Below are 27,450 nucleotides of genomic sequence, written 5' to 3' on the forward strand. Positions count from 1 at the left end.
ATGTTTAAGAAAGAAATGAAAAAAAGATTCCCAATCCGACATGCACGGCACAGATATCAATAGCTGAAATCAAAGCATCAAATATTATCATCTTTGATCTGAAAAGATGTGTGAAGATATTTTATCTCTTTCTGCGGTATCAACAAAAGCAAAAGAAAAAGAAAAAAAGAATATATTTACCTATTCACAAAAGTATGCCACCCACTGATTCATAACAAGTGGTAAAGAAATTTGCAGGCAAAGGGGATAGCTCAGAATCTTCGTCGAGTCATGTCCAAGTAACACCCACCACCACCTACTGAACTTTTTCTTTGAAATGGGACCATGGTTTTTCTTTGTCTTCAGGAAATCTGCGGTCGGCTTTCCTGTAGATTAATGCCTATTAGAAATGTCTATAATATGTAAAATGAGATGTATGCATCTTTGTTCGATATGTTTATATCGAATATTATCGATAAACTAGTCCTCTTCACGTCTCTCACCTACTTGGGGTAAGACCTATTGATCGTTATTGATGGAGTTATACTTCATCATAAAATATTGACATTTAAATTTGAATGTAGAAAGGGTGTAGGAAAAACATCTTGAATATTCACTTCCATCAATATCATTGAATGTATATAAATATTGACATTTAAATTTATGATCATTACCGATTAGGTTATGAACAACATATATATATATATATATATATATATATATGGTTAAATTCTCCAACTTAGCTCATAAACCAAAGAGATGGAAAACAAACATTCAAAATTATAATACCAAAATAAAATTTTATTTTTAAAATAATTTTACTGGGATTCTAAGTTTTGATAAATAATTTATACATGCATGATTTTAGAAAACATGCTAATAGATTTAACAAATACCATAATATTAACATACTACCAATGCAAATCATAACGATTGTATATCATTTGTCTCGTACTTTCTTCTATGTATAACATTGTCTCGGTCCTTCTCAATATAATTTATAATGATTTTTATAATTTTACTTGTTTGTTATCACGTACAAAGATAATACATGCATACATAAATAAAAAAATAAGATAGTAAAAATAGTAACTATTATTTACGCAAGTAATAATATCAATTATAATAACCACTTAGACATGTATTATCATATATTTTATAAGTTACTCATAAAACCCATTCTAAGAATATATTCTTTATACAAATAGATTTAGAAAACATGCTAATAGATTTAACAAATACCATAATATTAACATACTACCAATGCAAAGCATAGCAATTGTATATCATTTGTCTCATACTTTCTTCTATGTATAACACTGTCTCAGTCCTTCTCAATATAATTTACAATGATTTTTATAATTTTACTTGTTTGTTATCACGTACAAAGATAATACATGCATATATAAATAAAAAATAAGATAGTAAAAATAGTAACTATTATTTACGTAAGTAATAATATCAATTATAATAACCACTTAGACATGTATTATCATATATTTTATAAGTTACTCATTAAACTCATTCTAAGAATATATTCTTTATACAAATAGATTTAGAAAACATGCTAATAGATTTAACAAATACCATAATATTAACATACTACTAATGCAAAGCATAGCGATTGTATATCATTTGTCTCGTACTTTCTTCTATGTATAACACTGTATCAGTCCTTCTCAATATAATTTATAATGATTTTTATAATTTTACTTGTTTGTTATCACGTACAAAGATAATACATGCATACATAAATAAAAAATAAGATAGTAAAAATAGTAACTATTATTTACGTAAGTAATAATATCAATTATAATAACCACTTAGACATGTATTATCATATATTTTATAAGTTACTCATAAAACTCATTCTAAGAATATATTCTTTATACAAATAGATTTAGAAAACATGCTAATAGATTTAACAAATACCATAATATTAACATACTACCAATGCAAAGCATAGCGATTGTATATCATTTGTCTCATACTTTCTTCTATGTATAACATTGTCTCAGTCCTTCTCAATATAATTTACAATGATTTTTATAATTTTACTTGTTTGTTATCACGTACAAAGATAATACATGCATACATAAATACAAAATAAGATAGTAAAAATAGTAACTATTATTTACGTAAGTAATAATATCAATTATAATAACCACTTAGACATATATTATCATATATTTTATAAGTTACTCATAAAACCCATTCTAAGAATATATTCTTTATACACTTTAAGCTATAAAGCCTTAGTCAATATATCAACAATCATTAAGATGATGCTTAGGTTTAGACATTTCTCGACTTTTTCTTTAACAAACAAATACTTTATTTTAATATGTTTAGAATGACTTAGGTATTTATCATTCTTAAAGAAGAAAATTATTATGGTGTTATCACAAAATATCTTCGGTTATTTGATAATTAAGTCGACCACACCAAGTCTTGAAAAAAACTCTATAGTCATAAAACTTCATTAGTAACCTTAAATCACACCGCGAACTCTGATTCCATTATCGATATTACACTAATAGATTGATTAGCAATCTTCTAGAAAATTATCTCCCTAGCTAACAAAAATATATAGCCTTAAATAGACTTCCTATGATCAAAACAACTCGCAAAATTAGTATTCTAATATTCTATCACTTCTTGTTGATCGGACTTTCAATAAATGAACATATGATCTCGCCGCTCACATATCTCATAACTTTATTTATAACTTTTTAATGCTTCATTCTTGGGTTACTCTAGTATCTTCCCAACATTCTAACTACAAAAATAATATATGGTCTAGTATAGATTCAAACACATAATAGACTTCTAATTGCGTATACATATGAAATATTTTTCATTTGACTCCTTTTTCACATCATTTTCAAGACATTGGCTTAGACTAAAATTTTCATCTTTAGTCATATGTGTAGCATTCGATGATCAATGGTGCAATATTGAATCTCTCTAAGATTTAATTAATATATAATTTTAAATATAGTCATAACAATTCTTGAGATTGATCTCTAATAATATCTATACCAATAACATAAACTGTCTAAATTATATCAACCATCTAAAAATTCTTGATATGAAAGTTCTTGATTTCATATAACAAATTAGGATATTATGTTTATACAAGGCTAAAATAATAAACTTACTCTTACTAACCTTCATATATATAAATTGATCAATAATATTTTTATTAAATCCGAAAAAAAAAATGATATCATGAAACTTTATACATCATTGTTTGAAAGCTTGTTTAAGATCATAAATAGATTTCTCAAGCCTACAATTCAAATAATCTTTTTTTCTTTTTTACGAACACTTCTATATAGATTTCTTCTTCTAAATTCTCATTTAGGAAAGTTAATTTCATATCAATTTGATATAACTTAAGATTATAATGAGATACTAAAGTCATGATAATTTTTAATATATTTTTTTTAAAAGTAAAAATATCTTATTATAATCAATATATTCTTTTTTAAATAAAATTTTTGACCATAAGTCTAGCTTTATATCATTCGATATTATCCTTGGAGTCAAGATAAGTCTTAAAAACTCATTTACAATTGATTTTTTTTATAATTATTGTATAATTCGACAAGTTCTCATACACCATTCTTGTCCAATAATTTTATCTCTTCTTTTATGGTATCATATCATATTTTTAGAACTACTACTTCCATAGCCAATGAAAACATTAAAGAATCATTCTTTTTTCTTATATCATAATTTAATTATTATAGATATACCATATAATCATAAAAATTGATAATGTCTCATTTCTCTTTTAGATCTTCTCAAAGGTGTCGATTGTGGTTTGTTCTATAAATTTATCAATAATAATATTTTTATCATGTGGAAGTTCATCAATGTCATCGTGTTATTCATTTTCCTCAATTTATTCAGTAATTTGAGGAATAATAATTTTTTAAATAAAAAAATAAAAGAGTATCAACTTATATCTCCTTAATATCAAATCTTAAAGATTTTTCAATTATATTAGTTTTGTCATATTATAAGATTATTATATTCTTAGACTCAACTATTTTGGTATTGTGGTTAGAGAAATAAAATCGACATCCCTTGGGTTTTTTTTGAATAATTAATAAAATATTCAAAAATAATTCTTAGATCTAACTTATTTTCATATGGGTTAAATATGTTGGACTATCTTAAATATTTAAATATCTTAAATTAAGTTTCCTACTAATCTATAACTCAAATGGAGTTAATAGAACTAACTTACTAGGAAATATATTCAAAATATATATGTACGTAAGAAAATTTATCATGCTCTTAACTATACCTATTAGGATACGATTGTGTCTTTCACCAATATTGTGGCACTCTAATATTGAGCATAAGAATTTAGCAAATAGGTCGGGATTTTGATCTAATTTATCATATTTACTATATAAATCATCACCCATATCTGATTTCATGATTTTGATCTTTTTATATAATTGTCTCTTGATTTCACATTTGTATACTTCAAGGATATCAATAGCTCGAGACTTTTTACATGTTAGATATATATATCTATCTCTCAAAAAGTTATCAATAAAAATGATGAAATATTTTTCTCTACTAAAATATGAAACATGGAGCAATACACAAATATCAATATGTATAATCTCAATGAATTTTTTTACTTCTTAAGATATTTTTCTTGATGTATTTAGTTTGTTTTCCTTTAATACAATATATACATATAAAAAAAGTAAAGTCTATATTTTCTAAAATTCTATCAGTCACTAATCTTTCGATCATTTCTTTGGAGATATGTCTCAAATATTTATGCCACAAGATAAAAAAAATTTCATTAATAGAACTATGTTTCATTCTAACATTTAATTATAAAGTTGTTAAAGTTTTCTTAAACTCAAGATTCAAATTAATTCTATATAAACCTTTATATAGAATTCCAAAACTAATTTTTATTAAATTATAAAATATGCTATTTTTCAATACGAAAATAAAGAGTCTATCTTGAGTCACCCAATTTAAAAATAGAAATTAAATTTATAAAAATTGAAGGAACATAGAAAGCATATTCAAGATTCATCAAATGATTTATCTTCGAGCATAAGCGATAAGTTTCCACTATTACTTTTTTGCTTTGAAGCAATTCCTTATAACAATAATTTTTTTGGTTTTTTTAGTTTCTATGTTAAAAAAAATGTCTAAGTTATTAGTAACATTAGTTAAAGCATTGAAATTTAAACACTAAGTATTAGAAGAAACTTTTCGATTCAAAACATATGAAGGTAAATGTTCTACCTTGTTTTTCAAACCAAGCTGTAATATTTAGTACAATCTTTCTTCATATATCATTTCTTGCAACAAAAGTGATACTTTATTATAAAAACTTTTTTTTCTTGAGTCCAAGTAGAATTTTCAAACCCAATAAGCTTTTCTGATATATAACACTTCATCTTCATTTCTTACTACTAGGTCATTGAGAAATAGAGAAAACATCATGAGCCTTTTCTTATTTTAATCTTAATTTCTCATGGACACATATGTTTATTTTCGAAGAAAGTTAATTAAAAATGAATAGCATGAGAAAAGACTCATCAACATTTATGCCCAAAGTGTTGAACCTAATAGTTTTATCAATTATATTGAGAATATGATCTCTAATTCCTCTAGTGTTATCATATTAAGCTAAAGTCAGCTCTTTTATCAAAGTGCTAGATAATGACTTATCAGTAGTCTTAAAACACTCTTTAATAGCTTTTAAGCATTTCACTATGCGATTGGTTAGTGGTAATTAAGTCTTGATATTATTTGCAATCATTATTCTTATGAAAGCATATTGGATCTTTCTCAGAGGTTCATTCATTTATTTGCTCTATAGTGCTATTATCAATGATATCTATAAATCTTTCAACAAACAATGTTAAGTCAAGATCCAATACTCTAAACTACATATGCTTAAGCCACTCTAAATAATTTGATTAAAAAAATAAAACATTGAATGCTTGAGTATATAACGAAGGAATGAATACTAAAATTATAAAATAATATAATATTTATATTTTGAGCTATCAAATTATGATGAACTATTGATATTATTTATGTTTCTTCTTTGAGAAACATGTTGACATATCTATTGTTCATTTAAAAATAATAATTATGAAAGAGTAATATGATTTTATGTCTTAGTGTTGTTATTTTTTTTATACAAACCTGATCTATATGGTTATGGAGAATGATATTATCCTTCTCTACCACATAATTGATTGAAGAAGATTCTCTTTTGATATTATATAAATTTCTTAATTATAGGTGTCAATGTAAATATTAATTTTTAATATTATTTATGATCGATTTCTTAATATAATTTTATAAATCTATTGATTCATATTGCTTTAGTTGCTATAAGATCAACAAAAATATAAAATGAAGCACAGGTCATTTATTATCATTCACATCTTATAAGCCTATATTCTATGTCATTTTGATGGCTATTAGTTAGATGAAACTTAGGGATATAAATCATAAATAATATTTACTTATTTTTTCTTTAATATTATTATTTAAAATTTATTCAATAAATAATATAATAATAATTGAGTGTAAATTTTAATATGCACATTTAAGTAATAATAACAGCCAAGAATAAACATTATGCTTTCATGTGAAAATAAATAATATTTCACAAACATTACGCTTTCAACACTCTTAGCAGTAATTGAATATCACACCCCTATTACACCTTTTCTGTGCCGCACACAACAATCATTGACTATAGTAGTGACAACCCAAAGCAATCGTCACTTATGGTAGGGCTAATAATCATAATAAGTCGTCGCTCTGTGTTAGGCTATTGTCGATAGTAGCAATGATTTCATTGCACTGCTATAAACTTAACTGAAATTGTTTAAGTCGTGAAGTACAATTGCGGCAAAGTTATGGACTTAGCTGGAATTGTCAAAGTTGTGAAACACCCTTGTGCCAACTCCTCGGGCTTAGTTGGGATTGCTTAAGTCATAAGGCGCCCTTGCAATATATGCGTCCGCAAAGGATCAACCTAGTTGTAATCTTATATAAGTCCCGAAAGACATGCGAAACAGAAAGTTGATTAACTTGAAAATAAACGACGGATAAGTCTCAATATCTCGTGAAGAGGGAAGGTTTAAAAACAATTCAATAAGCATCTTGAGTGCAAGAGAGAAAAGAGATGAAGGAGAAAACAAAGACTTTAGAAGGTAGAATGAACAGTTGCAAGTTCGCAAACATTTGCTCACTGGGTGCCGAGCACAAAGGTAAGTTTTCGTCAAGTTAGCATACGTACTTATGAACATTGTTCAACACCCGATACTACCCCAAAACTCCATCCCCCTAGTGCCACCCAGGGGGTTCTAGGGTGTTGAGATTGTTATTATTTTGCATGAGCCTACGGTCTACATAAAATAGGTTGTGGCATGCGAAAACGAAGTTATTTTGGGACAGTTTGGCCTGGCACGTCGAGCGATCGCATTGCAGTACTGTGAACTATCGTTACTTATATTTTTCAAGCAAAAATACATAAAACTAAAGCAAAATATGCTGCCATATATCTGTACAAACATGCAAAAATAATAAATAATTCGTTGAATGAAATTATTATGGTTTGTGACAATAGACAGTAGCACCATCACACCTTAGCAGGTCCAACGAATATGGTAGGTCATCGACCAATCAACACACTTTCGATGACAACAAGTCGTCGTCCTTGGTAACATGACAGCATCCATTCCAATCCTATGTTGGATCGCCAATTGTAGCAATACCACGGCCTAAAGCAACCGGTGCCCAGGGTAGGGCCGACAACCATAATAGGCCACCGCCCTTTACTAGGTTGCCATCGGTAGTAGCAACAACTTTGCATTATCGCGCTCCAACAGGTCTAGCAACCACAGTAGGTCGTCAACCAAGAAACTCACTTCTAACGACAGTAAGCAGTCGTCCTTGGTAGTGCAACAGCATCCTTTCCGATCCTACGTTTGTCCATCATGGACGGTAAGCAGCACCCTTCCGTCGTCGTTCCACCCATGCATGCGAGGAAACTTGCATTGCCCACAAGTAGGTGAGGGCAATGATACATCGAACATAATCTACTTATCAGCCAACACCTCTACTCGCTGGCGTAATGCTCGGTGAGCTCATCAATGCATCCGCTCGAGCTGTAGCAATTCGGCGTTACCGCCTCCACAGCCATCAGCCATCGTTCCTCTTTGCTTCACTGCTTTCCGTTGCTCCTATAAACGGAGCTTCGGGGAACAAGACATGAATGAGATCTCCAACATCGCATCTTCTTTGACATGACATAGCATCGTTGGCCGACCACTATGCTTATTATAGCAACCATAGAGAAGAGAGGAAGTAAAGTTGACTATAGTCAACACTAGTCAACCTTTGGTCAACAAAGCTAATTTTATAATTTTTGTTTTTGTTGTATTTGGATAAATTTGTTTAGGGTTTTCTCCAATAGAGATTATCATCGTGTAGCAATTCCCTATTTATTTATAGGGTTCAACTTATTATTATTATTTTTTTAGAGGTAGGAATGATATTAGTGTAGTAATCCGAACTATGTTAAATCGCTTATTTTGGTTTTCTACCTGTTTTTTCTGAATTTTTATTCAACTCGATTATATCTCATGCCTCCCTCGATCAATATCACATTAAATGCTTCTTACAAGAATTACCAGCAGTGTTAGCAAATCTAAATTTGTAGCAATGGAATAAGAGTGTTACTGCAAGATCTGAATTAAAAGCTCCTTGTGCTTGTTTCCATGATCACATAGCGTGTTACTATCACCTTAGATTTTGATTTGCTAATGATAATTAAGGAATAGCTCTATAAAATAATTTTAAATATTGTAGATATATGTACATATATAAATTAAATAATAAAATAAAATAAATAAATAAAAATAAATAAATAAATAAATAAATATATATATATATATATATAGGGAGAGAGAGAGAGAGAGAGAGAGGACAATTTTTCCAAAATTAAAAATAAAATAAAGATTCATGTAAGTGGCATTGATCAGACGGCCAAGAATTGCCCACGTTTCCATTCTCAAGTCCACCCTATTCAATTTGACAGGAAGAAATCGATCGCGAGAGTGTGAGGACGGTTGGGAGAGAGAGAGAGAGAGAGAGAGAGGGGGGGCGATCAGATGGAGCTCGAAGTGAGGACGGTTGGGGGGATGGAGAGCTGCTTCGTTTCTCTCCCCCTTTTTTTCATCCAAACCCTCGAGAAGACGAGGGGAGGGTTCCTGCCCCCGGTCCTCGCCCTGGAGCTGCGATCCCGCTCCGGAGGAGATTGCTGGAACCTGGCCTGGTCCGGCTCCTCTTCCAGATCCACCGCGATCGAGGTCATCCCCCATCATTCAGTCTTCTATTCTTCTTTCGATTGCCAAACTAATTGAATTTAGCCTCCAATCGTCGTCACGGCTCGCTTTTCTTGGAAATTCTTTTGAATACAAACCAAATATTTTTTGTTTTATAGTTTGTTGTACGAAGAGTAATTTTCTAGGGTTCCTTTCCGGGGGATTTGAAGAACAATTCCCCGTTATTTCCACCGTTTTGCGCTGGTTTTTCGTGATAGGTTTGTTGAACGTGTTTGTGTGTTTACCTTCAAAAGAGCAACTCATTTGATATTATGTTAAGAATATAAATTCAGGTCATGTTAAGCTTTTAGAGGACATGAGTGCGAAATATTTGAGATGAAAATTTATCCCGACCATGCAATAACAAATAAGTTTCACGTGTTGGGTTTGAGCATGTCAACCACATGTGAAGGAAAGTGTTAAAAATATAAAATCATAGGCCATGTCTCATCCAATAACTCACGCTTTTAGATGGAATGACATTGATTAAAAATTTAAGATGGTACCAGTTTAGAAGACTCCGTGTTCAAATTTTATCTAGGCTCTGCATTGAAAAGAGATATATCCCTGATCAATTCAACCACCAAAAGTCTGGCTTGAGCTGGTGGGCCATCCGCTTGTGGCAGGAGTTTAAGAATATAAATCAGATCATATTTTGTTTCTTGCTTAAACTTCTTTAGATAAACAAAATGACTTTTGATAAAAAAAATTAAGATAATCATACATGGGTTTCTTGAGATTCTGGTTTTTCTAAGCATCTGGGTTAAATATTTCTTTCTCTCATTTTCTTATTGGCATGTTCCTTTAGTTATTTTCTATGAATTTGATGTTTCTAAGCATTATATTCATCCAATGTTGTCACATAAGACAAGTTCAACATTGCCTTGCTATGATGTCATTCATCATCTCGGCATCTCCATGGTCGTCTCAATGCTACATCATGTTGCACCTACAGAAGATCTACTGCCAACCTTTTATGTACTTTGGGATTGTTGTCTTCGTTCACATAGGAGTCGTAGCAAGTGGAACCGATGGTGTTGTAGCTTTCAAAACATATGAATCGTGGCTATTGAACTTGGCATCTTATGAGACCATGGCACTGGAATCTCTTATATGAAGAACTTCAACGTAAGCCACTACTCGTGCCTTGAGCAATTGATGATTCTTCGACAGCATGGTGGCCATCTTCACCATGTTGCTCATACTACGCAGACTCCTATCACCATTGCTTGTATCTTTACGTATATTTCATTCATCTTAGTGTCATAAAGAGGTGCTCAGGTGAAGCCGAGGCTTAAGTGATGTTAGTTGATTTGGCTCAATCAACTAACATCACTTAACCCTACCCCAAGTTCGAGTCTTTGCTGTCCTCTCAGTCTCCTCTGTCACCTATCAGCTATTTGGCATTAAAAATCGGCTATCCTCTCAGCCACACTATCAAAGACATCGCAATATACTTCTTCTTATTTTTGTTTTAATTATTGTCTAATTTTTATTTAAATTTTTTTCTTTATCCTTAAATTAATTTAAAATGTATTTTCTCCAATTTTACATCCTAATCATTCCTTAGATATGCACACTGCCAACCTGTAATATTATATTAATGATTATGTTGGGTTGTTTGACTTTGATTGATCGCTATAATTGTCAATTATTCTTTTAGTTTGTATTTAATTACAAATCATCATGTGCTAACTAATTGTATCCAAAGTCTGCCAGAGTTTCCTAAACCCAACCTATATTGAGTGGAGAGATCAATCGAACTGTTGTGAACCTGTAAAAAAAAAAGGAGACACAAACCAATAAAATTATTATTCATCCAATTAAGAGATTGTGCATTCATTGTAATGAAAATTCAATTACTAACTTAAGAATATATGAGATTTACTAAATCTTAACAAAATATATTTATAAATTTCTTTTATATTTATGTATCTTCAAATAATATGATTTTATAAGGATCTTACTTATCAACTTATGAGCCAAGTTTGTGACCTGCATCATGATCCTAGGTAGAAAAATGAGTTTGACAACCTTGTGTTCAAGCTTCAACTTGACATGGTTTCAGTAATGCACACAATTTCCATGGTGAAGCTTAGTCATTCTTCTCTCTCTTGAAGCTTACTTGTTAGTTTCTGCTTTTTCTAATGCTTGCATATGATTTACAAGATTAAGCTTTCCAGGTTGATCAGCAACTGGCAGAATGTCTTTCTCTACCAGATCATTCTAAAGTACAGGTTAAGGCCATTGCTAATTTATCGAAAGCTGATTTTGTCAATATAGAGCCAAGCGGTGAGGACGATTGGGAGATTTTGGAGCTTAATTCAGAAGTTGCTGAAGAGGCTATCTTGAAACAGGTATATTTAATTTTGTTACATGGTGGCTACATGCGTATCTCAAAATATGCCAACTACTTTTTTGTTCATAGTAATGACATAGTGCATTTATCTTCACCTATTTCAATTTAGATCAGTGTAGTTGCTTCAATAAATTAGCTTCACATCCTTAGGATATTTCTCTGTTGAGATTGGATATTTCAGGTCTTTCGGAAATACATTTTTTGTCATTACTATAACAGTAAAATTTATATTTCACTCTCTTTCGAATGAGTCAAATCTTTTTTTTCTTCCTAATGTTGGATTCAATCTTGCGGAAGATTAGTAATTCTTCTTTAGGCTTAAGTTCCTCAACTGCTAGCTTTCTACTTTCTTCCCTCCCAGAAGCTGAGTTCCATAGGTTTCATTGTTTTGCCCTCATTTACAAATAACTTGGCTTCAGGTTAATCAAATAAAGTGCTTTGCTACTTTTTGAGGGCAACCATAGTTTCAAGCTATATGGCCTCAGGGCTTCGTCTGCAGACCAAAAAGTTCTGCTGCTCAAGCTTCCATCACTGCTTTGTTTTGCAATGAGAAGTATACTTCTTTATATGTTCTTTTGTTAATCAATGATCCATGGTTTGCCTCACCAGTCCGTACTGGTGCACCGACCAGTTGTTAGTCAAGTACGTACCGAACCATACTGATGTACTGACATATGGTATGGTGGGGCATACCACTAATTTTCCAATATGTACCACTTGTACCAGTCTCCTATCAAACCGATATGTACTGCCCATACCGAGCGGTACATTGTGGTATGTCAGACCTTGCAATGATCATGCATTTGGTGAAGGTGAAGCAATTAGCACCTCATAATGCTGAGTACTCTTTGGTGTTTGCTCATTACAACCTGTTTGGTTTACAAGCATTCTCTGAAGGCTGCAACTTCTACATAGACAACACTAAACCATAGGTCAAAAATCATTATATTATGCAAAATCTGAAGATCAGTTTGTTGCTGGATAATGGAGAAACTGAAACCAGGAGCTTTCTTAAGGAAGAAGAAAACTAAGTCATGACTTTGTTTTGTTAGTTATCAACTATGCATTAGGTGAAGCACTTTGCATCTTGTACTGTTATACATTATTTGATGCTTAGTTATCACAACGACCAGTATGAGGCTTGAGCAGTCACACAAGGTTGTAACTCCTACATAGACAACATAATTGAAAAATTGGAAAGAAAAAAAATAATTGTATTATGTAACATCTGAAGATCAGCGTGTTGCTGGATAATGGAGAAGCTGAAACTATGTGTTTTTTAGAGAAGAGAACCCAATCATGACTTCTATTGCCCAGAGGGAGAATTATTCCTTGAAAAGTGATGATCATGATCTGCTTTTAGCATGCATTAGAATGGCATTGATCAAGTGAGTTGAACTTTAAAAGCATTTTATGTCATCCAGATTACTTGGCAAATAGGTTTCATGGTAGATGATTCTAACTTTCTAAGTATCAGCTTTTTCTAAATTCAACTATAAGATTTTTCTGATAAACTTGTTCTTCTTCAAAATTGTTATTTTTGGGTCCTACCTGACTGATCACTTGCCATTTTTGCACCAGCAGACATCCCCCATGTAACATCTCATGTGTATATCCATGTGCTTTTCCAGTTTGAATATACTGTCACGGCAAGTACCATTGCCACCTCTGTTGTGAAAAGGTATATACCGGCTAGTTTGTGCAGCATGGAGTTGCACTTTAATCGTCGGTCTTTTATACTTTCTAGTTGCACCACTAAATACCAGGACTTAAATGCATCCTCCCTAGGCCTGAAAAGGCATACTATTTGTGTCACTAAGTGATAATTTATGGTTGTCAAACAGACAATTTATTAGTTTAGTATATCTTAGATATTCACTTCCACCATGGATCCATGCACAAAGATCCTGTCCTTTTCATGCTTTGATCTCTTCCATTGAGAGAAATGATGTAGATGCTGGCTTCGCATCTGGTAAGAGTGGTACTAATTTATTTGTTTCTGCACTTCCTGTTCATCTCACATACACTTTTTGTTACTAAATGCAGGTTGGTATCATTTATGAGGGGATGAAATTTCCTTTATGGTTGCATGGTCATGTTATGGTGGAATTTCTTGTGGCCTCTACATCTCCTAAGAAATCGGTAGGTAAGAAAAATACAGTCATGTGTTCTACATCCATGTCATTTGTTGCTTACGATCTAGATGCTTATTTTTTAGTGATTACTTGACCATTCATTGAAAAACGTAAATGCTATTCCCTGCAATTGTTAGACGCTAAAAAACTGTGTTGTGTAGGCATGAATTGACTGCATTATTAGTCTTATCTGGTCATACTAAGCCTCATGGAATTCTTATAAAACGACCATCAGATGTTAATATTATGTTGGTAAATAACATCAGAAAGTGCTGTTCATTAATACCCGCAGTTATTTCTGAAGATTGTATTTCCAGGGATTATTGTGTTCATCCTTCTTGTTTTTCCTGCAAGTCAAAGAACTTTTCCCATCTCCATGTAACATGTGGGTGCACCAATCTAGGCCCTTAAGTAACAATTAATGTCGGAAGAATCTTCAGCTCCTTTCGTCCTTCAGTTGGTAATGCCTTCATGTGGTACACTAGAATTCATTGTTAAGAAAAATAAGTGGTTCCTGTTTGTTCTAGTACACTCTAGCTTCTCAACATGTATTTCTTTTACTCTCTTCAAGCTATTACAAACATATTTATGGGCTTATGGTTCGTTATGTTAGGAAAGCCATCTGAACTTTGTGATTGGTTGAAGTTTACTTTCTTATGTATAAATGATCATATTAGATATTAATTCTTGCTGCTTTAATGTGCCATTAAGGAAGAGCCAACCATCAATCAATTTTATTTGCAAATATGGTATTGTTGGTGGTGTCAAGTATATTTGATGCTTAGGAAAAATTTGGCCACTGTTTAAATAGGAAAATATCCACATCATTAATGATATACACATTTTTGAAGTGTGTGTTGCTGACTGGAAGAATAATCTGGGATTTCAGTCGTTCTTTATATGTTTCTGTTTTTCTTAAAGGAAACAATCAATGCAGGAATATATAACCATTTGTCACAAAGATAAATGTAAATGAATATGAAAAAACAGATCCGATTGTTAATCAGTCATAAATACCTTAGTCTATGTGAGGCTTTCTTGGTGCAAAACCATGAAACACAGAAGAGCACTCGTATGAGCTTCTTGTTCTGCACTCGCAACATTCATGCACAAGGATGCTATTCCTCTTCGGACATAGCCTAGTCTTGGCATTTATATAATAATGATATCGCTTACTGTTCAATATTTCTCTCCCAAAGTTTTGGTGGTAATGTTACTTGCATTTCTTTATTTAACATTCTCTGTTAATTAATCTCCATCTACTCTTTGTTGATGTTCTTTCCTGACAATTTGACATGATGTAAGATATCTTGGAAGTTGTCCCTTTTTTACATCCAAGAGGACCCTCCTCTGTCGGTTTCTTGATAACAAGATGAGTGACATTCATTTCTTAAATGCTACTAATTTTCAATAGTTTCCTGAGCTATCTCTAGTAAGGTTTGACTTACCGGTCCAAGCCAGTGTGTCGGCTGCTCGACGGCATGGCACATGCCATTCCGTATCGGTGTACCAACACATGGTACACCGGTGTATACTGATGTTTCGACGAGGAAGAAAACGAGGTTGAAGAGGAAGGTTTGGTGGAGGAACAAAGGAAGAAGAAGAAGAAAGGGAGAAGTAGTGCAGCAATACCTGGGAAGCAGCTGCAGCAATGACAGCGTTGAAGGGAAGCAGTAGCATCACAGTAGTGAAGAGGCGGTACCGCTGCAACATCGCAATGGCGAAGCGGCAAAGAGGCAGCGCCGCTGCAGCATTGCAGCGGCAAAACTGCAAAGAGGCAGTGCCGCTGCAACATCGCAGCGGTGAAGTGACGAAGAGGCAGTGCCGCTGCAGCATTGCAGTGGTGAATTAGCGAAGAGGTAGCGTCGCTGCAGCGGCAAAGAGGCAGTGCTGCTGCACTTCGCCGCTGCAGCATCGCAGCATCGAAGAGGCAGTGCCATGGCTTCATACGCAAGAAGAGCCATAATATGTTTTTTTTAATGCTGAAATGGACTGGGGCCCATCACTTTTTGATTTTTTTATTATTTTAATGCAGAATGCCTGAAACATGGTGGTCCGCGTATTGGTCCATGTCCGGACTGGTACGTACAGCCCAAACCATACTGTTTCGGGTGATATAGCAATGCCTGATCTCTAGTATTAAGTTTCAGGAGATGATAGCTAGTAAATATTTGCTTATGCTTCTTTCTTGCTTTTTCTAATGATTAGATAAGTATAATTTTGTTTTGGTTCTTTTTAGTTCAACTTGTACCAGGAACTGAAGTTTCTGTTGCACCAAAGAAGCGCAAAAATGGAGTAGTTGCACACAAGAGTGCCGAAAAGCAAAATTCAACAAAAGAAGAGCTAAGGATGAAGGCACTATTACGTGTACAAGCACCAAACAGGGAATATGTACATAAATTTGAGTTCAAAGATGTTGAGCTTCGGGTGTTTCTCACTTCTGTGGCTTTTATACATCCAGAAACAGCTAAGAAGTTTTCATTTGAGAATCTTCAAGTAGCAACAGTCATACCTAAATTACAGCAAAAGGAGATCATGCAGAATGGAAATGATATTATTAATGCTAAGCGAGGAAATAATGGGTTTCTCACAGCTAGTAAGGTGAAACCAAGACATACTGTTGTTCATATTGTGTACTCTGACTCAGTAGCAAAAGGCCATGTGATACTTCCTCAATCTCTTCGTTATTTCATAGGATCAGGTGTACATTCATGTAAGTTCACAAAACTATATTGTTTTGGTGTTGATGTTTTAAGAGTTTGGTTCTTATTTTCCTTTTGTTTTGTTGTTTGAGACAATGTTAGTAGAAGATGACACTAGTGGTAGTTTAATTTTTATCTTGAGTTGCCATTTTTTTTTGGAAATGGAGCCTGGGATCTTCTTTATGATGTTCCCATGTTAGATCGATAAGGTGATTTCTGAAGCTTAGAATCCTTTGATAGTTTAATTGTAACTATTTTAACATTGACTCTACTTGGTTAGTTCTAAAATTTATATGTTATTCTACACGAGTTGTGATATTACTTTGCTGGTTGTTGGTTGGGTTCGAGAAAGATGTTAGTTATGTTTTTTGTGTAGCAGTTTATGTTGCTCCTCCAGTTCTGATTATCTGATCTATGGTAGTTCCTTAGATACAAATAATAAAAAGGAACACCCGTTGACTCTGTAAGGATGTCCATATACCATAATTCACGCAAAAAGGATTTTGGACATAATGCAGTTTGAGAGATTGATGTATGGTTTTATAACAGGTTGAGCTGGGCAAGGCTTCTAGTTAGTATTGTTTCTTCTAGATAATCAAGGAAAATCAGTTGCTTTTAGATCCCTTTCAATATTAACATCAATTCGGGATGTAAGCCTGCGGCTGATGAGGAAAGAAGAGGTCATTCATTATATGAATGGAGAGTGGTAGAGGCCACTCGGGTCATGACTATTTCTCCTAATATTAAGGATGTGATAAATGATTTTAAGGTTGTGGCTATGAAATTCTTTTTTTCTGATCATGTTTGTCCTTATTTTTCAATTGATTTGTGAGATTTGATCTTCTAATTTTGTTGATTTTTTTTTGGCAAATATTTTTTTAATCTAGATTTAGTGTTTGATATCAACAAATTGTTTACAACAATAAGACATTTTTTGGCCATGCGGTTCATTGCCTACTATATGTAAATTATTGGATCAGTAGGCTGTAGGACTGGTTTTAGATATATCATGATTGAGCCCAAATAAGAGCAAGTTGCCAATGAATGGGCCATGAGATACTTCATGACATAAAGTAGAATTATGATCTAGATCATTAGATGGGTCTACTACCGGAAATTCAGGTTTTAACTTTTAAGTATTTTTGGGCCACGTGGAATCAAGCCTCCAAAATTATTGAGTTAGTTAGTCAATCTATCAGGTTGGGATGTGACAATGCATGTTTCTATAACTTTCATAAATTGTGTTTATTTTCTCATTCTTTTCTATTAAAAATATGTTTTCAACATTGTGTTTGAACTTTGAAGAGTTTAAGACAAAAGATTAATCATATGAATTTAAATGGAGACACTGGGGACAAGCAAAGAGTTTAAGACAAAAGATGAGTTTCTGTCTCCAAATTTGTTTATCTTACTAATAAATGTTACTGCACACTGAGAAGGCTACCATTCATTTTCAGGGGTTTATATAAAAAATTATTTGAGAAGTTCAAAGAAGGATATCCTTTCAATGAAAATTTCTCCTTGTCGGTTTAAATCATTTGGAAACGGTATTCTTGAGACCCACACATTTCTTAGGCAGGAAGGCAGGCCTTCCAATGCAGATATTTTCCGCAACGGAGATATGGAAGACTGGTCGCATCATGAAGGTCCTTTCTCTTTTTTGTCTCATGAAGCTCTTCTACGTGGAGATGATGGCAGCATTACTTTTCGAACAAAATTGGAGAAAAATCTGCTTATCAAATTATGGGTTATTGGACAGATAAATGCAGTTGCATCTCAAAGTGATCAAATGAAGGTTAACTCTGTAGTTTTAACAAATGAAACATTGCTTCATTTTGAAATAGTTGATCATAATAAAAAGAAAGAAAATATTCCTTCCCAAGGTACATTGGAGAGGGAAAATGGGGGGGCAGAATATGGAGTTGAGCTTCTGTATCTACTCGGAATTAATTCTAATGAGTCATCAAAGGGTGATTTGCATGATAGCTTTGAGTTTGATATCAGCACCATAAGCAAAAACAATGATGATTTGCATGACTTGGAGCTGGCACTTGGAAAATTGGAGTTGGGGGACCCTGTATCTCTTGACTCAATTTTGGAAAATGATTTCAAAAGGAACTTTAATATAACCTTATCTTCTTTAAGCTGGTTGGAGACATCTATTTTGGATGTTATTAATAGTAAGTATTTTCAATTGTGCTGGTGATCTTGATGAAATACTATGGAGTTTTGGTGTAATAAGAGTGTCTTCAGATAACAGTTTCTTTATGTTTCATGATTTCTTTCAGGATTGCTCATCCTTCTATCTCCAAATTCTGGCAAATTGTTTTATGCATATGATCTTCCATCTCCCGGGCATGTGCTTATTTATGGACCTCCTGTAAGAAAGTTTATCTGATGCTTCAATATTTTTGGATAAAAATTTGTTTGTCTCTCTTGTTTGCTGACAAAAATACATTAAACCCTTTCCTTTTCTTCAAGTCATTTGTGTCATGTTAAACACAACTGATTGTTTGTGACTATGCATACTTATGTGATGCTTGGCATGCTTGTGTTTTATTGAAACCCACATGGAAACTGTGGTTAGATAAGGTCATCCATTGTTGGACTTTCTCGTGCAGGAGAACTATTCAATAGATCACTAAAGCGCAGTTTGATGTACTTGACTGTGATTGCTAGGGTTAACTCTATTAGTGTATTTAAAGGTTATTTTTGTTCCGTTATCGGATGCCTTCTAGTTTTAGGTCTTACAGAAATTTTGAAACGATATATGTTGAAGTAAGACAAGATTTTTCTCTAGTGGGTCCTCCTAATAGTTATTGAAGAACTTGATAATGATATTTGGGACTGTAGTCTGGAGCTATGATGAAAAATCTCATTGGTTATGGAAGATGAACCTTAAAACACTTAGCAAACAAGAGCAATCTCAGTGCAGGCTCACTAAGTGCAAATTCATGATGCACTGAAATGTTTGTCATAATGTAAAATCACAAACTATTTTTGATATTCTTTTAAAATGATAGTTACAGCTAAATTTGGAGAGGAGGTTCATATGCCATACACTATAGAAAGTAACGTATTTTGTGCAACAGATTTATGGAGTATTTATGCTTGAATAATATTTTTAGTTCTTTTATCTAGTATTTGAATGAACTCAGGGGTCAGGAAAATCTACATTAATGAAGGCTGTTGCTAGGCATTTTGAAGAGCATGAAGAAATTTTAGCTCACATGTAAGTAAATGAACTTGTTTCAGCTGTGCTGATTCTTTAATGATGCTTTATTTGCTTGGTGGAACTGAAACTGTGCTTCAAGTATCATTTAAACAATTGAAGAAATGCATGGGAAAAATTCTCTGTTTACTTATAGCCCTGATGAATACCGTGACATGCAGAGTTTATATAAGCTGTTCAAAACTTGCTCTTGAAAAGAGCCAAACAGTCCGGCAAGCAATTTCAGGCTACATATCTGAAGCTCTTGGTTCTTCACCTTCCATAGTCATTTTTGATGATCTAGACAATGTAATTTCATTTTCTTCTGATGATGAAGGATATCAACCATCCAGTTCGGCTACTGCTCTAGTGAATTTATTCATCAATATTCTGGACGAGTATGGGGTATGCTTTGGTCACTGATTATTTGTTTTCTCTGGACAGTTTGATGTGCCAATTTAATTCAATTAGCTGCAACCTAAAAACTTAAATGTTACTATGCTACCTTTTGTGTTGCACCAACTTATTGTGCTGGTCTATGCCAAATAGGAGAAGAGTCGGAACTCTTGCGGATATGGACCTGTTGCTTTTGTAGCATCTGTGCAGTCTCTTCAGAATTTACCCCAATCTTTGTGCTCTTCAGGTTCTTTTACTTCAGTCATGTACTGAAACTTATGAAATTTAAGGTTTTGTGTTCATCTGTTTGCACAAAAAGGAAAGGTCTATGCTGAAGCTGGTTCATCTGTTGCATCAAAACACTGAATATTTTAAATATTTTCTCTCAGGGAGGTTTGACTTCCATGTTCAGCTTTCTTCTCCTGCTGTTTCAGAACGTGGTGCAATACTGAAGCACGAAATTGAAAAACGCGCTTTACTATGTTCTGAGGATGTGGTCTCTGAAATTGCTGCCAAATGCGATGGATACGATGCTTATGACTTGGTATTACTTTCTTTTTCTTTAGTTATTTCTTTCCCTCTATGTTTTGTGGTGTTTGTGACATATCCGTTGAGTATGATGTTAGTCTTGATGGATATATGACAGCTTGTTCTCAATTTAACAGCTGGTAGATGTTGACTTTGTATCAAAGAACATATTTCTTTGAATCCACGTTTGTGCATTTGTGCTTAATATTTTGGTTGTTATAGCCAACTATACATAGTTAATATGCTGCTGTGTTGGTTGAGGCAGTAGCTCTTACCATGTTTGTGTTGGAGAGTGGGGCTATGCTGCCAGTCATCTGATTTTTTCTATATCCTTGTGTAAGCCCTTTCTTTACTAGTTCCTCCTTTTACTTGTGTATTCCTCGAGTTTCATAGATAATATTGAGTTGCACTTCTCCATCAAATATGTCTCAGTGCCTTTTGTCCTTTGTCCTTTGTGACATAGATCTCATTTTAGTGAAACCTTTTTTTAATGCGGACAGGGCTTATCATTTGTATACCATTTCCATTAGTTTGTTTCACTATCTCTGTTCATCATTAATCGAGGCTAATTGCCACCTAGGTTGTCAAGATCCATAATAGTGTTTAACTGTTTATCACTGTAACTTCAAGACTAAATGCTGTATTTAGAGTGCTGAGTGTTGCTAATGCATTAATATATGTGCAGGAAATCTTGGTTGATAGGGCTGTTCATGCTGCTGTCAGTCGGTTTTTGCCCTCCAGTATTACCAATAGAGATACTCAACCTATTTTACTGAAAGAAGACTTTTCAGTTGCAATGCATGAGTTTATTCCAGTTGCTATGCGTGGTCTCACAAAAGCTGCTTCTGAAGGTGGGCGCAGTGGCTGGGATGATGTTGGTGGACTTGCTGATATCCGGAATGCTATTCAAGAGGTCTGTATGGTCTCCATTTTATTTTCTTTGTTTTTTTTTTTTGTGATATTAGACTATAGGCTTAAGTTGGTGCTTGGGAGTTGGGAGTGTAATTTTCATGGTTCATTTTTGGTGCTTAATACCTTTTGGTGCATAAACATTATTTTCTTAAGTTTGGTTCTTTCAGTGATTTTGTCTCTTGCATGACGCATCTATTGTAGTTGTACTGTCCATATATTTTCTCATGCCTCACAGGTGATTTTAGATAATAGCAGAACAGAAGTCTGTTTTTGCATACTGTTTAATTCATTTTCCCTGTAATTGCAGATGATTGAATTACCTTCAAAGTTTCCTGGTATTTTTGCTCAATCACCATTAAGGTTGAGATCAAATGTTCTCTTGTACGGGCCTCCTGGTTGCGGAAAGACTCATATTGTTGGAGCTGCTGCAGCAGCTTGCTCCTTAAGGTTCATATCTGTTAAAGGGCCTGAATTACTGAATAAGTATATTGGCGCTTCTGAGCAAGCTGTAAGGCACTAGTAGTCACTTTAAGTTCCTATGTGACAAAATCTTGTATGCAATAACTATGTTGATAACCAGCAATTATGAATACCAATCATTTGCAATATGATGCATCTATCTACATATATATTCGGCATTACATCACCAGATTCTTTGTTTACTTGCTTCATGAGTCTTCAATTCTTTCCATCTAAATGTGTTTCACTTTATTTTTCTCATATTCAATGTTTTCTAGTCTTTGTTGATCTCCGAGACAACTGTAATATGATAAACAAGATTTTAAATGTTTCCTATACTGTTCAGGTCCGAGACCTATTCTCAAAGGCAGCAGCTGCTGCTCCTTGCCTTTTATTTTTTGACGAATTTGACTCTATTGCTCCAAAGAGGGGGCACGATAATACTGGAGTGACAGATCGTGTTGTCAATCAGGTTAATTGTTAGCTCATCAGCTGGCTGTCAAAACCAATTCTTGGTTCTGTTTCAATACTTCCAAGTAATCTGCAGTTATTGTCTACTGATTGTGGGCATTATTAACTATTGTGTTTGTTTCATTATATGCAGCTGCTAACGGAATTAGATGGTGTGGAAACCTTAACAGGGGTGTTTGTGTTTGCTGCTACTAGGTGAGTACTCAATGAGGTAATATGTTTGTTTTAAATTACCAAATTTCCCATTATAATTGACAATTAATAAGCTATACTTTTCTAGTCATATTTCTTCTATGACGCAATGCTTAATTTCTCAATCACCAAATTCCTAGACATAATTGGCAATTCAGAATTTATTTCTGTGGTCACCAAAGTAAATCTTCAGAAAGAACATAATAAAGTAAGACTAGTGGGAAAGCACAACATTGCTTTTGCATATGAATTATCGTTTATCCAAGTATATTAATGAGATTGTTTTAGCTCAGTGGGGTGCCAGGCCTTAGAACTATGATGGCAAACTCACGATCACACATTTTGCTTTGAAGTTGGATAAGTATCTTTTTTCCAAGTGCTATCATCTTAGTAATTAATGCAATCTGGTGCATTGTGAAATTAAGATTCTGCTTTAATATTCTTTCTGGATATGATGTTGTCCCTGATTACATGCTTTTTTGCACCTGGTATGACCTACTTTACTGTTGTAGTTTTAGTTTTGGCATACTTCTTTGTATTAGATGCTGCAATTTTTTTATATTGGATTTGTTGGTGCACTTATATGCCACTTTCTCTATAAGCTTCTATTAGTCATTTTTAAAAGATTTGCTCCATTTCCAGAGATAAGAATTCTGTACCAAGTATTTAATTTAGTCATTTAGTGATGATAATTTTCAGTGCAATTCACTGAAAATGCAATAGCATGATGCTAGGTTCTCTCAGAAGAGCCTATCCTGAGTGATAGATGACAGGAAAATAGTGGCCAATCTTATCAAACTGTCTTCTAATCTTAAGTTCAGTGGATTATCTTATCATTTAGTCTGTGTCTTTTAGTTTCTCAAGTCCACTGGATCTGCCTTTTTCTGCTTGCGGTATTGACTTCTTTTTTGAGTTCATCATTCTGCTTGTATGTTTTGCTAGTTCTGTAATCCATTAAATATTTCATCATTCAACAGTCGGCCTGATCTACTCGATGCTGCACTACTACGACCTGGAAGGCTTGATCGTCTTCTTTACTGTGATTTTCCAACTTGGCATGAGAGGCTGGATATTCTTAAGGTTCTGTCTAGAAAGGTTAGCATTCCATCCATTGGTTATCTGTTTCTGTCTTGTAAGTGGATGCATTAATTTTTCATAGTTAGAATGCTTGGGGATCATGAACTGTAGCTATCTTTTGGCATGAAGCACTGATGACAAATCCTCTCAAATCAATTAATGTGATTGACTTTTAACAAGTTCTATTTGAAAAGGGAGGTTTCAAAAGAATGAGATTGTAACCTTTGTCACTTTTTTTTATCACATTAAAAAGGAATATGGAGTTTAACTGTGCCCTCCGACTGAACTCCTTTATGGATTACCCTGACTATAAGGAAGCTCTACAAATGCAAGCTTCTCACTTTGATATAGAAGAGGGGGAGGCTGTCTTTGATATAAAATGCATGTTCCTGAAACAGGAACGACATACAGAATTATGAGTAATTTAGCATCAAATATGGAAACATCAATATTGCTTGTGGTGGTGCAAATGCTTCATCTCCTATATGCATGTCACTGTCGGCAGAATCTTTATCATGCCCTGACATCATTGTCTTATGAGTTTTATAGCTAAGTAATTCAGTAAAAATGGGCATGCTGACCTCCAGTGGTTCTTCCTGACTCATTGAAATTTGATTTATTCAGAGTTTTATCCTACTTCAGCATGATCAGTTTGTATAAGAAGGGACTTATTTACCATGTAATAGAAATGTGTTCTGCTATGATGCTATCAACAGTTCAGGGGCTTATTTACCATGTAACAGAAATGTGTTTTTTTCTATTAAGTTTTACATCTAAAGAATAGAGTCTGACTTGTCCATCTGTTGCAGCCATTTGTTCCTCTTAAATCTCCTTTGGAGAGGTTTCCAAAAATAAATTTTGATTGAAGATCTGCCAAAGGTTCTCTTATTGAATCTGATGCATAGATGTATCGCTTATTAGACCTCTCTACAGAGAAATTCAAATTCTGCTGTCATGTGCATTTATACAGTGTACAAGAAATATCAGGAATCATATCTTTGAAGTTGAATATAATCAGGAACATCCAGGACCAAATATTGCAATCAAAGTGACTGACTAGGATAGGGTTACAATTGCCAGTAAAAAGTTTTATTTTTTTTCATTTCCTTGTAAATTAGCTTCCAGCAGGCACATGTTTCGGCAACACTACCAATTCCTTTTCAGATGATATTTAGCTGATATAAGGTCAATAAACTGTCTATTATGCTTGCCCAGAAAAAAAAACATGGCTGAGTAGGTTCTAACCAAATTAGTCCCAAGACCACCAATATTACTTCATCTTAGTAGTAACGTTAAAGTCAATTGAATCTTGTTGCCTCAGTTAAATGGGCAGTGAAGAGAGTAGTGGAACTTTGCAGGACAATATGACCTTATTGAATGAGGAGTTATAGTATCCATCCTGAAACTTTCATGTGAAGAAAGATGAACTCTTTTAGAGAGAGAAAATAATTTTGATCAGTCTCTCTGCCTTTCTTGATATTAACCATTTTTTGAGGGTTGAATTTCTCAATATGTCTCTTTAAGTCTGCATTGAACTGTTTTGTGTTGCTCAGATAATGGGTAACATACAACAGGCCTCATAGTACTTGTCCAATTTTCTTGCTGTTGTTGCTGGTTATTGCTGATAAGAAATGCTCATGGTCTCTGCTAGTGTCTCACTGTCCATGATAGGTGTGCATCATGAAAAATCTAAAGAAACATTGTATTATTGGACCTTAGAACCAATAAATAAGTTCATATTTTGCTGTGCCTATGAAGGTAACAACTAGACATTCAGCTTGAAGTGGAAGTGACACGGTGACATATAGAAGTTGCATTTACTAAAAACCTTTTCCCTTTCAACGTTTTTTTTTTTCAGGCCCACATATGCCATTATACATTTAATTCTTGTGGCCAAGGGTGAAGTGTAGTCAATTTTAAAGGATCAAGCTCCATAATGGAAACTATGGCTAATAAGTTGACTACAGATGAGTTGATTTTTTGGTGTATACTAGAAATGATGATGGAATGAACAAACACTAACTAATGTTCTCAAGTTATCTGTGGTTCGAATCTCAATTACTTCATCATTATATCAATTATTAGTTTTTTTTCTCCAATCTTGGACACTATTGTTTGGCCATAAAACAATCAATCACTATGTAGTATGCCATAGCAGCGACTGGTCAAGGGTCATTGGACAAATACAATAATTGGGTAAAGGATAGACAATGCACATCTTTGGCTACCTAGTTGTGTGGACAAGCATTTATACAGATGTCTTATTTTAGCATTAATTTTTTTGAAACAACAGAATATTAATTATTTCTGCTTGTTTCTGAATTATGGATAATTCTGCTTTATTTCATTGCATGGAAATATTGACTGATTCATCTTGAATGGGTCTAGCTTCCTTTGGCTAGCAATGTCAATCTGGAAACAATAGCATCAATCACTGAAGGCTTTAGTGGTGCGGACCTCCAAGCGCTCCTGTCAGAAGCACAGCTTGCATCAGTTCATGAGCTTCTGGATAGTGGAAACAGTGACAACCATGCGAAAACCCCTGTCATCAGCAATCAGCTTCTGATGTCTGTTGCTTCAAAGGCTAGGCCTTCTGTTTCAGAGGACGAGAAGCGCCGGCTTCTCAGGATTTACAGTCAGTTCCTGACGTCAAAGAAGTCTGTTTCTGCACAGGTTCCTTCATAACTTTAATCTGGAGTAGATGCAATTCATGTACAAAGAAATTCATAAAGATTGTTTTAACCTTTAAAGGCGCTTAAGAGATACATTTAGTAATGTAAAGAAACACATTCTTTATTTGTAGCACTTCTTCTGCACTGATGTGTCTTTATAGCTTTAAATGTATTAAGTACCATTCAGATTTGTTGTGTTAATAACATAAATTCGCCATTTTATGGATTCTGTTATCTTGTTTTAAAAGTACTTGGTGAATTTTCCATTGGCTTCTAAGACAGATCTAGACTTAAAATCAATTGGTTGATCACTCGGTTCACAAATTGTATTGGCAATTTTGGCTAGTTTTGGCAAATGGAATTTAGATTATTGTTCTCTTTAACAAATAAGTAATTTAGTATCAACCGTCCAGTTTAATCAGATGTACCAGTTATCCTTTTTCTTTTTTTTTTGGTTAACAACAGTCCTGTGTTGTACACCTGCTCTAAATCACTGTCATTTACACGGAAGTGCAATTCTATATGACTAATTAGTTCTTTTTTCTTGCAGTCAAGGGATGCAAAGGGTAAAAGAGCAACTCTAGCTTGATAACACCAGATGTGAAACATGCAACTTTATCACTTACAATAGTGTGAAAAGATTGTCCAGATGTAGCATCATTTTCTTGGGAACTTGATCCATTCAGGATGCTGCTCCCAACATGATTATAATGTTCTTTTCTGTGTCTTAATATCAGCAGTAGATGACAGGCTACATGTAAGGAAGTAGGCATCCTTGAAGGAGGCATCACCGTCTTAATGGGTGTAGTATTTGCAGAAAGTACCTAACACAATGCAGAATTCTTGTCATCAAGTGCATGTGCTTCGAATGATCGACATGTCCTTAATATTTCTTCATAAATAAAGATAAATAAAATTATGTACCAATAATAGAATATAAATCATAACTTACAGGG

At 33.6% G+C, this 27,450-nt stretch overlaps 1 protein-coding gene across 9 annotated transcripts; it reads left to right on the top strand.

Annotated features, from left to right (window-relative positions):
• The first annotated feature begins 9,117 nt into the window (after nt 1-9,117).
• Nucleotides 9,118-27,367, top strand: LOC135584104 (peroxisomal ATPase PEX1-like). 9 transcript variants are annotated; one of them, XM_065090478.1, is made up of 17 exons: nt 9,120-9,365; nt 11,564-11,737; nt 13,786-13,885; nt 16,114-16,587; nt 18,034-18,756; nt 18,865-18,956; nt 19,735-19,808; nt 19,970-20,192; nt 20,337-20,430; nt 20,573-20,727; nt 21,397-21,624; nt 21,931-22,131; nt 22,429-22,554; nt 22,687-22,748; nt 23,723-23,840; nt 26,211-26,495; nt 27,045-27,367. In XM_065090478.1, the coding sequence occupies exons 1-17, from the start codon at nt 9,168-9,170 to the stop codon at nt 27,081-27,083; spliced, it is 3,366 nt and encodes a 1,121-aa protein (XP_064946550.1). In that variant the 5' UTR covers nt 9,120-9,167; the 3' UTR covers nt 27,084-27,367. The 9 variants fall into 9 exon arrangements, 5 of the variants coding, with proteins under 5 accessions (XP_064946553.1, XP_064946550.1, XP_064946551.1 ...); XM_065090479.1 differs by having other exon boundaries at nt 20,618-20,727; XM_065090480.1 differs by lacking the exon at nt 9,120-9,365 and having other exon boundaries at nt 11,661-11,737; nt 13,324-13,885.
• The last annotated feature ends 83 nt before the right edge of the window (nt 27,368-27,450 follow it).

This window comes from Musa acuminata, chromosome BXJ1-11, assembly GCF_036884655.1.
Source record: "Musa acuminata AAA Group cultivar baxijiao chromosome BXJ1-11, Cavendish_Baxijiao_AAA, whole genome shotgun sequence".
NCBI classification, from domain to species: domain Eukaryota; kingdom Viridiplantae; phylum Streptophyta; class Magnoliopsida; order Zingiberales; family Musaceae; genus Musa; species Musa acuminata.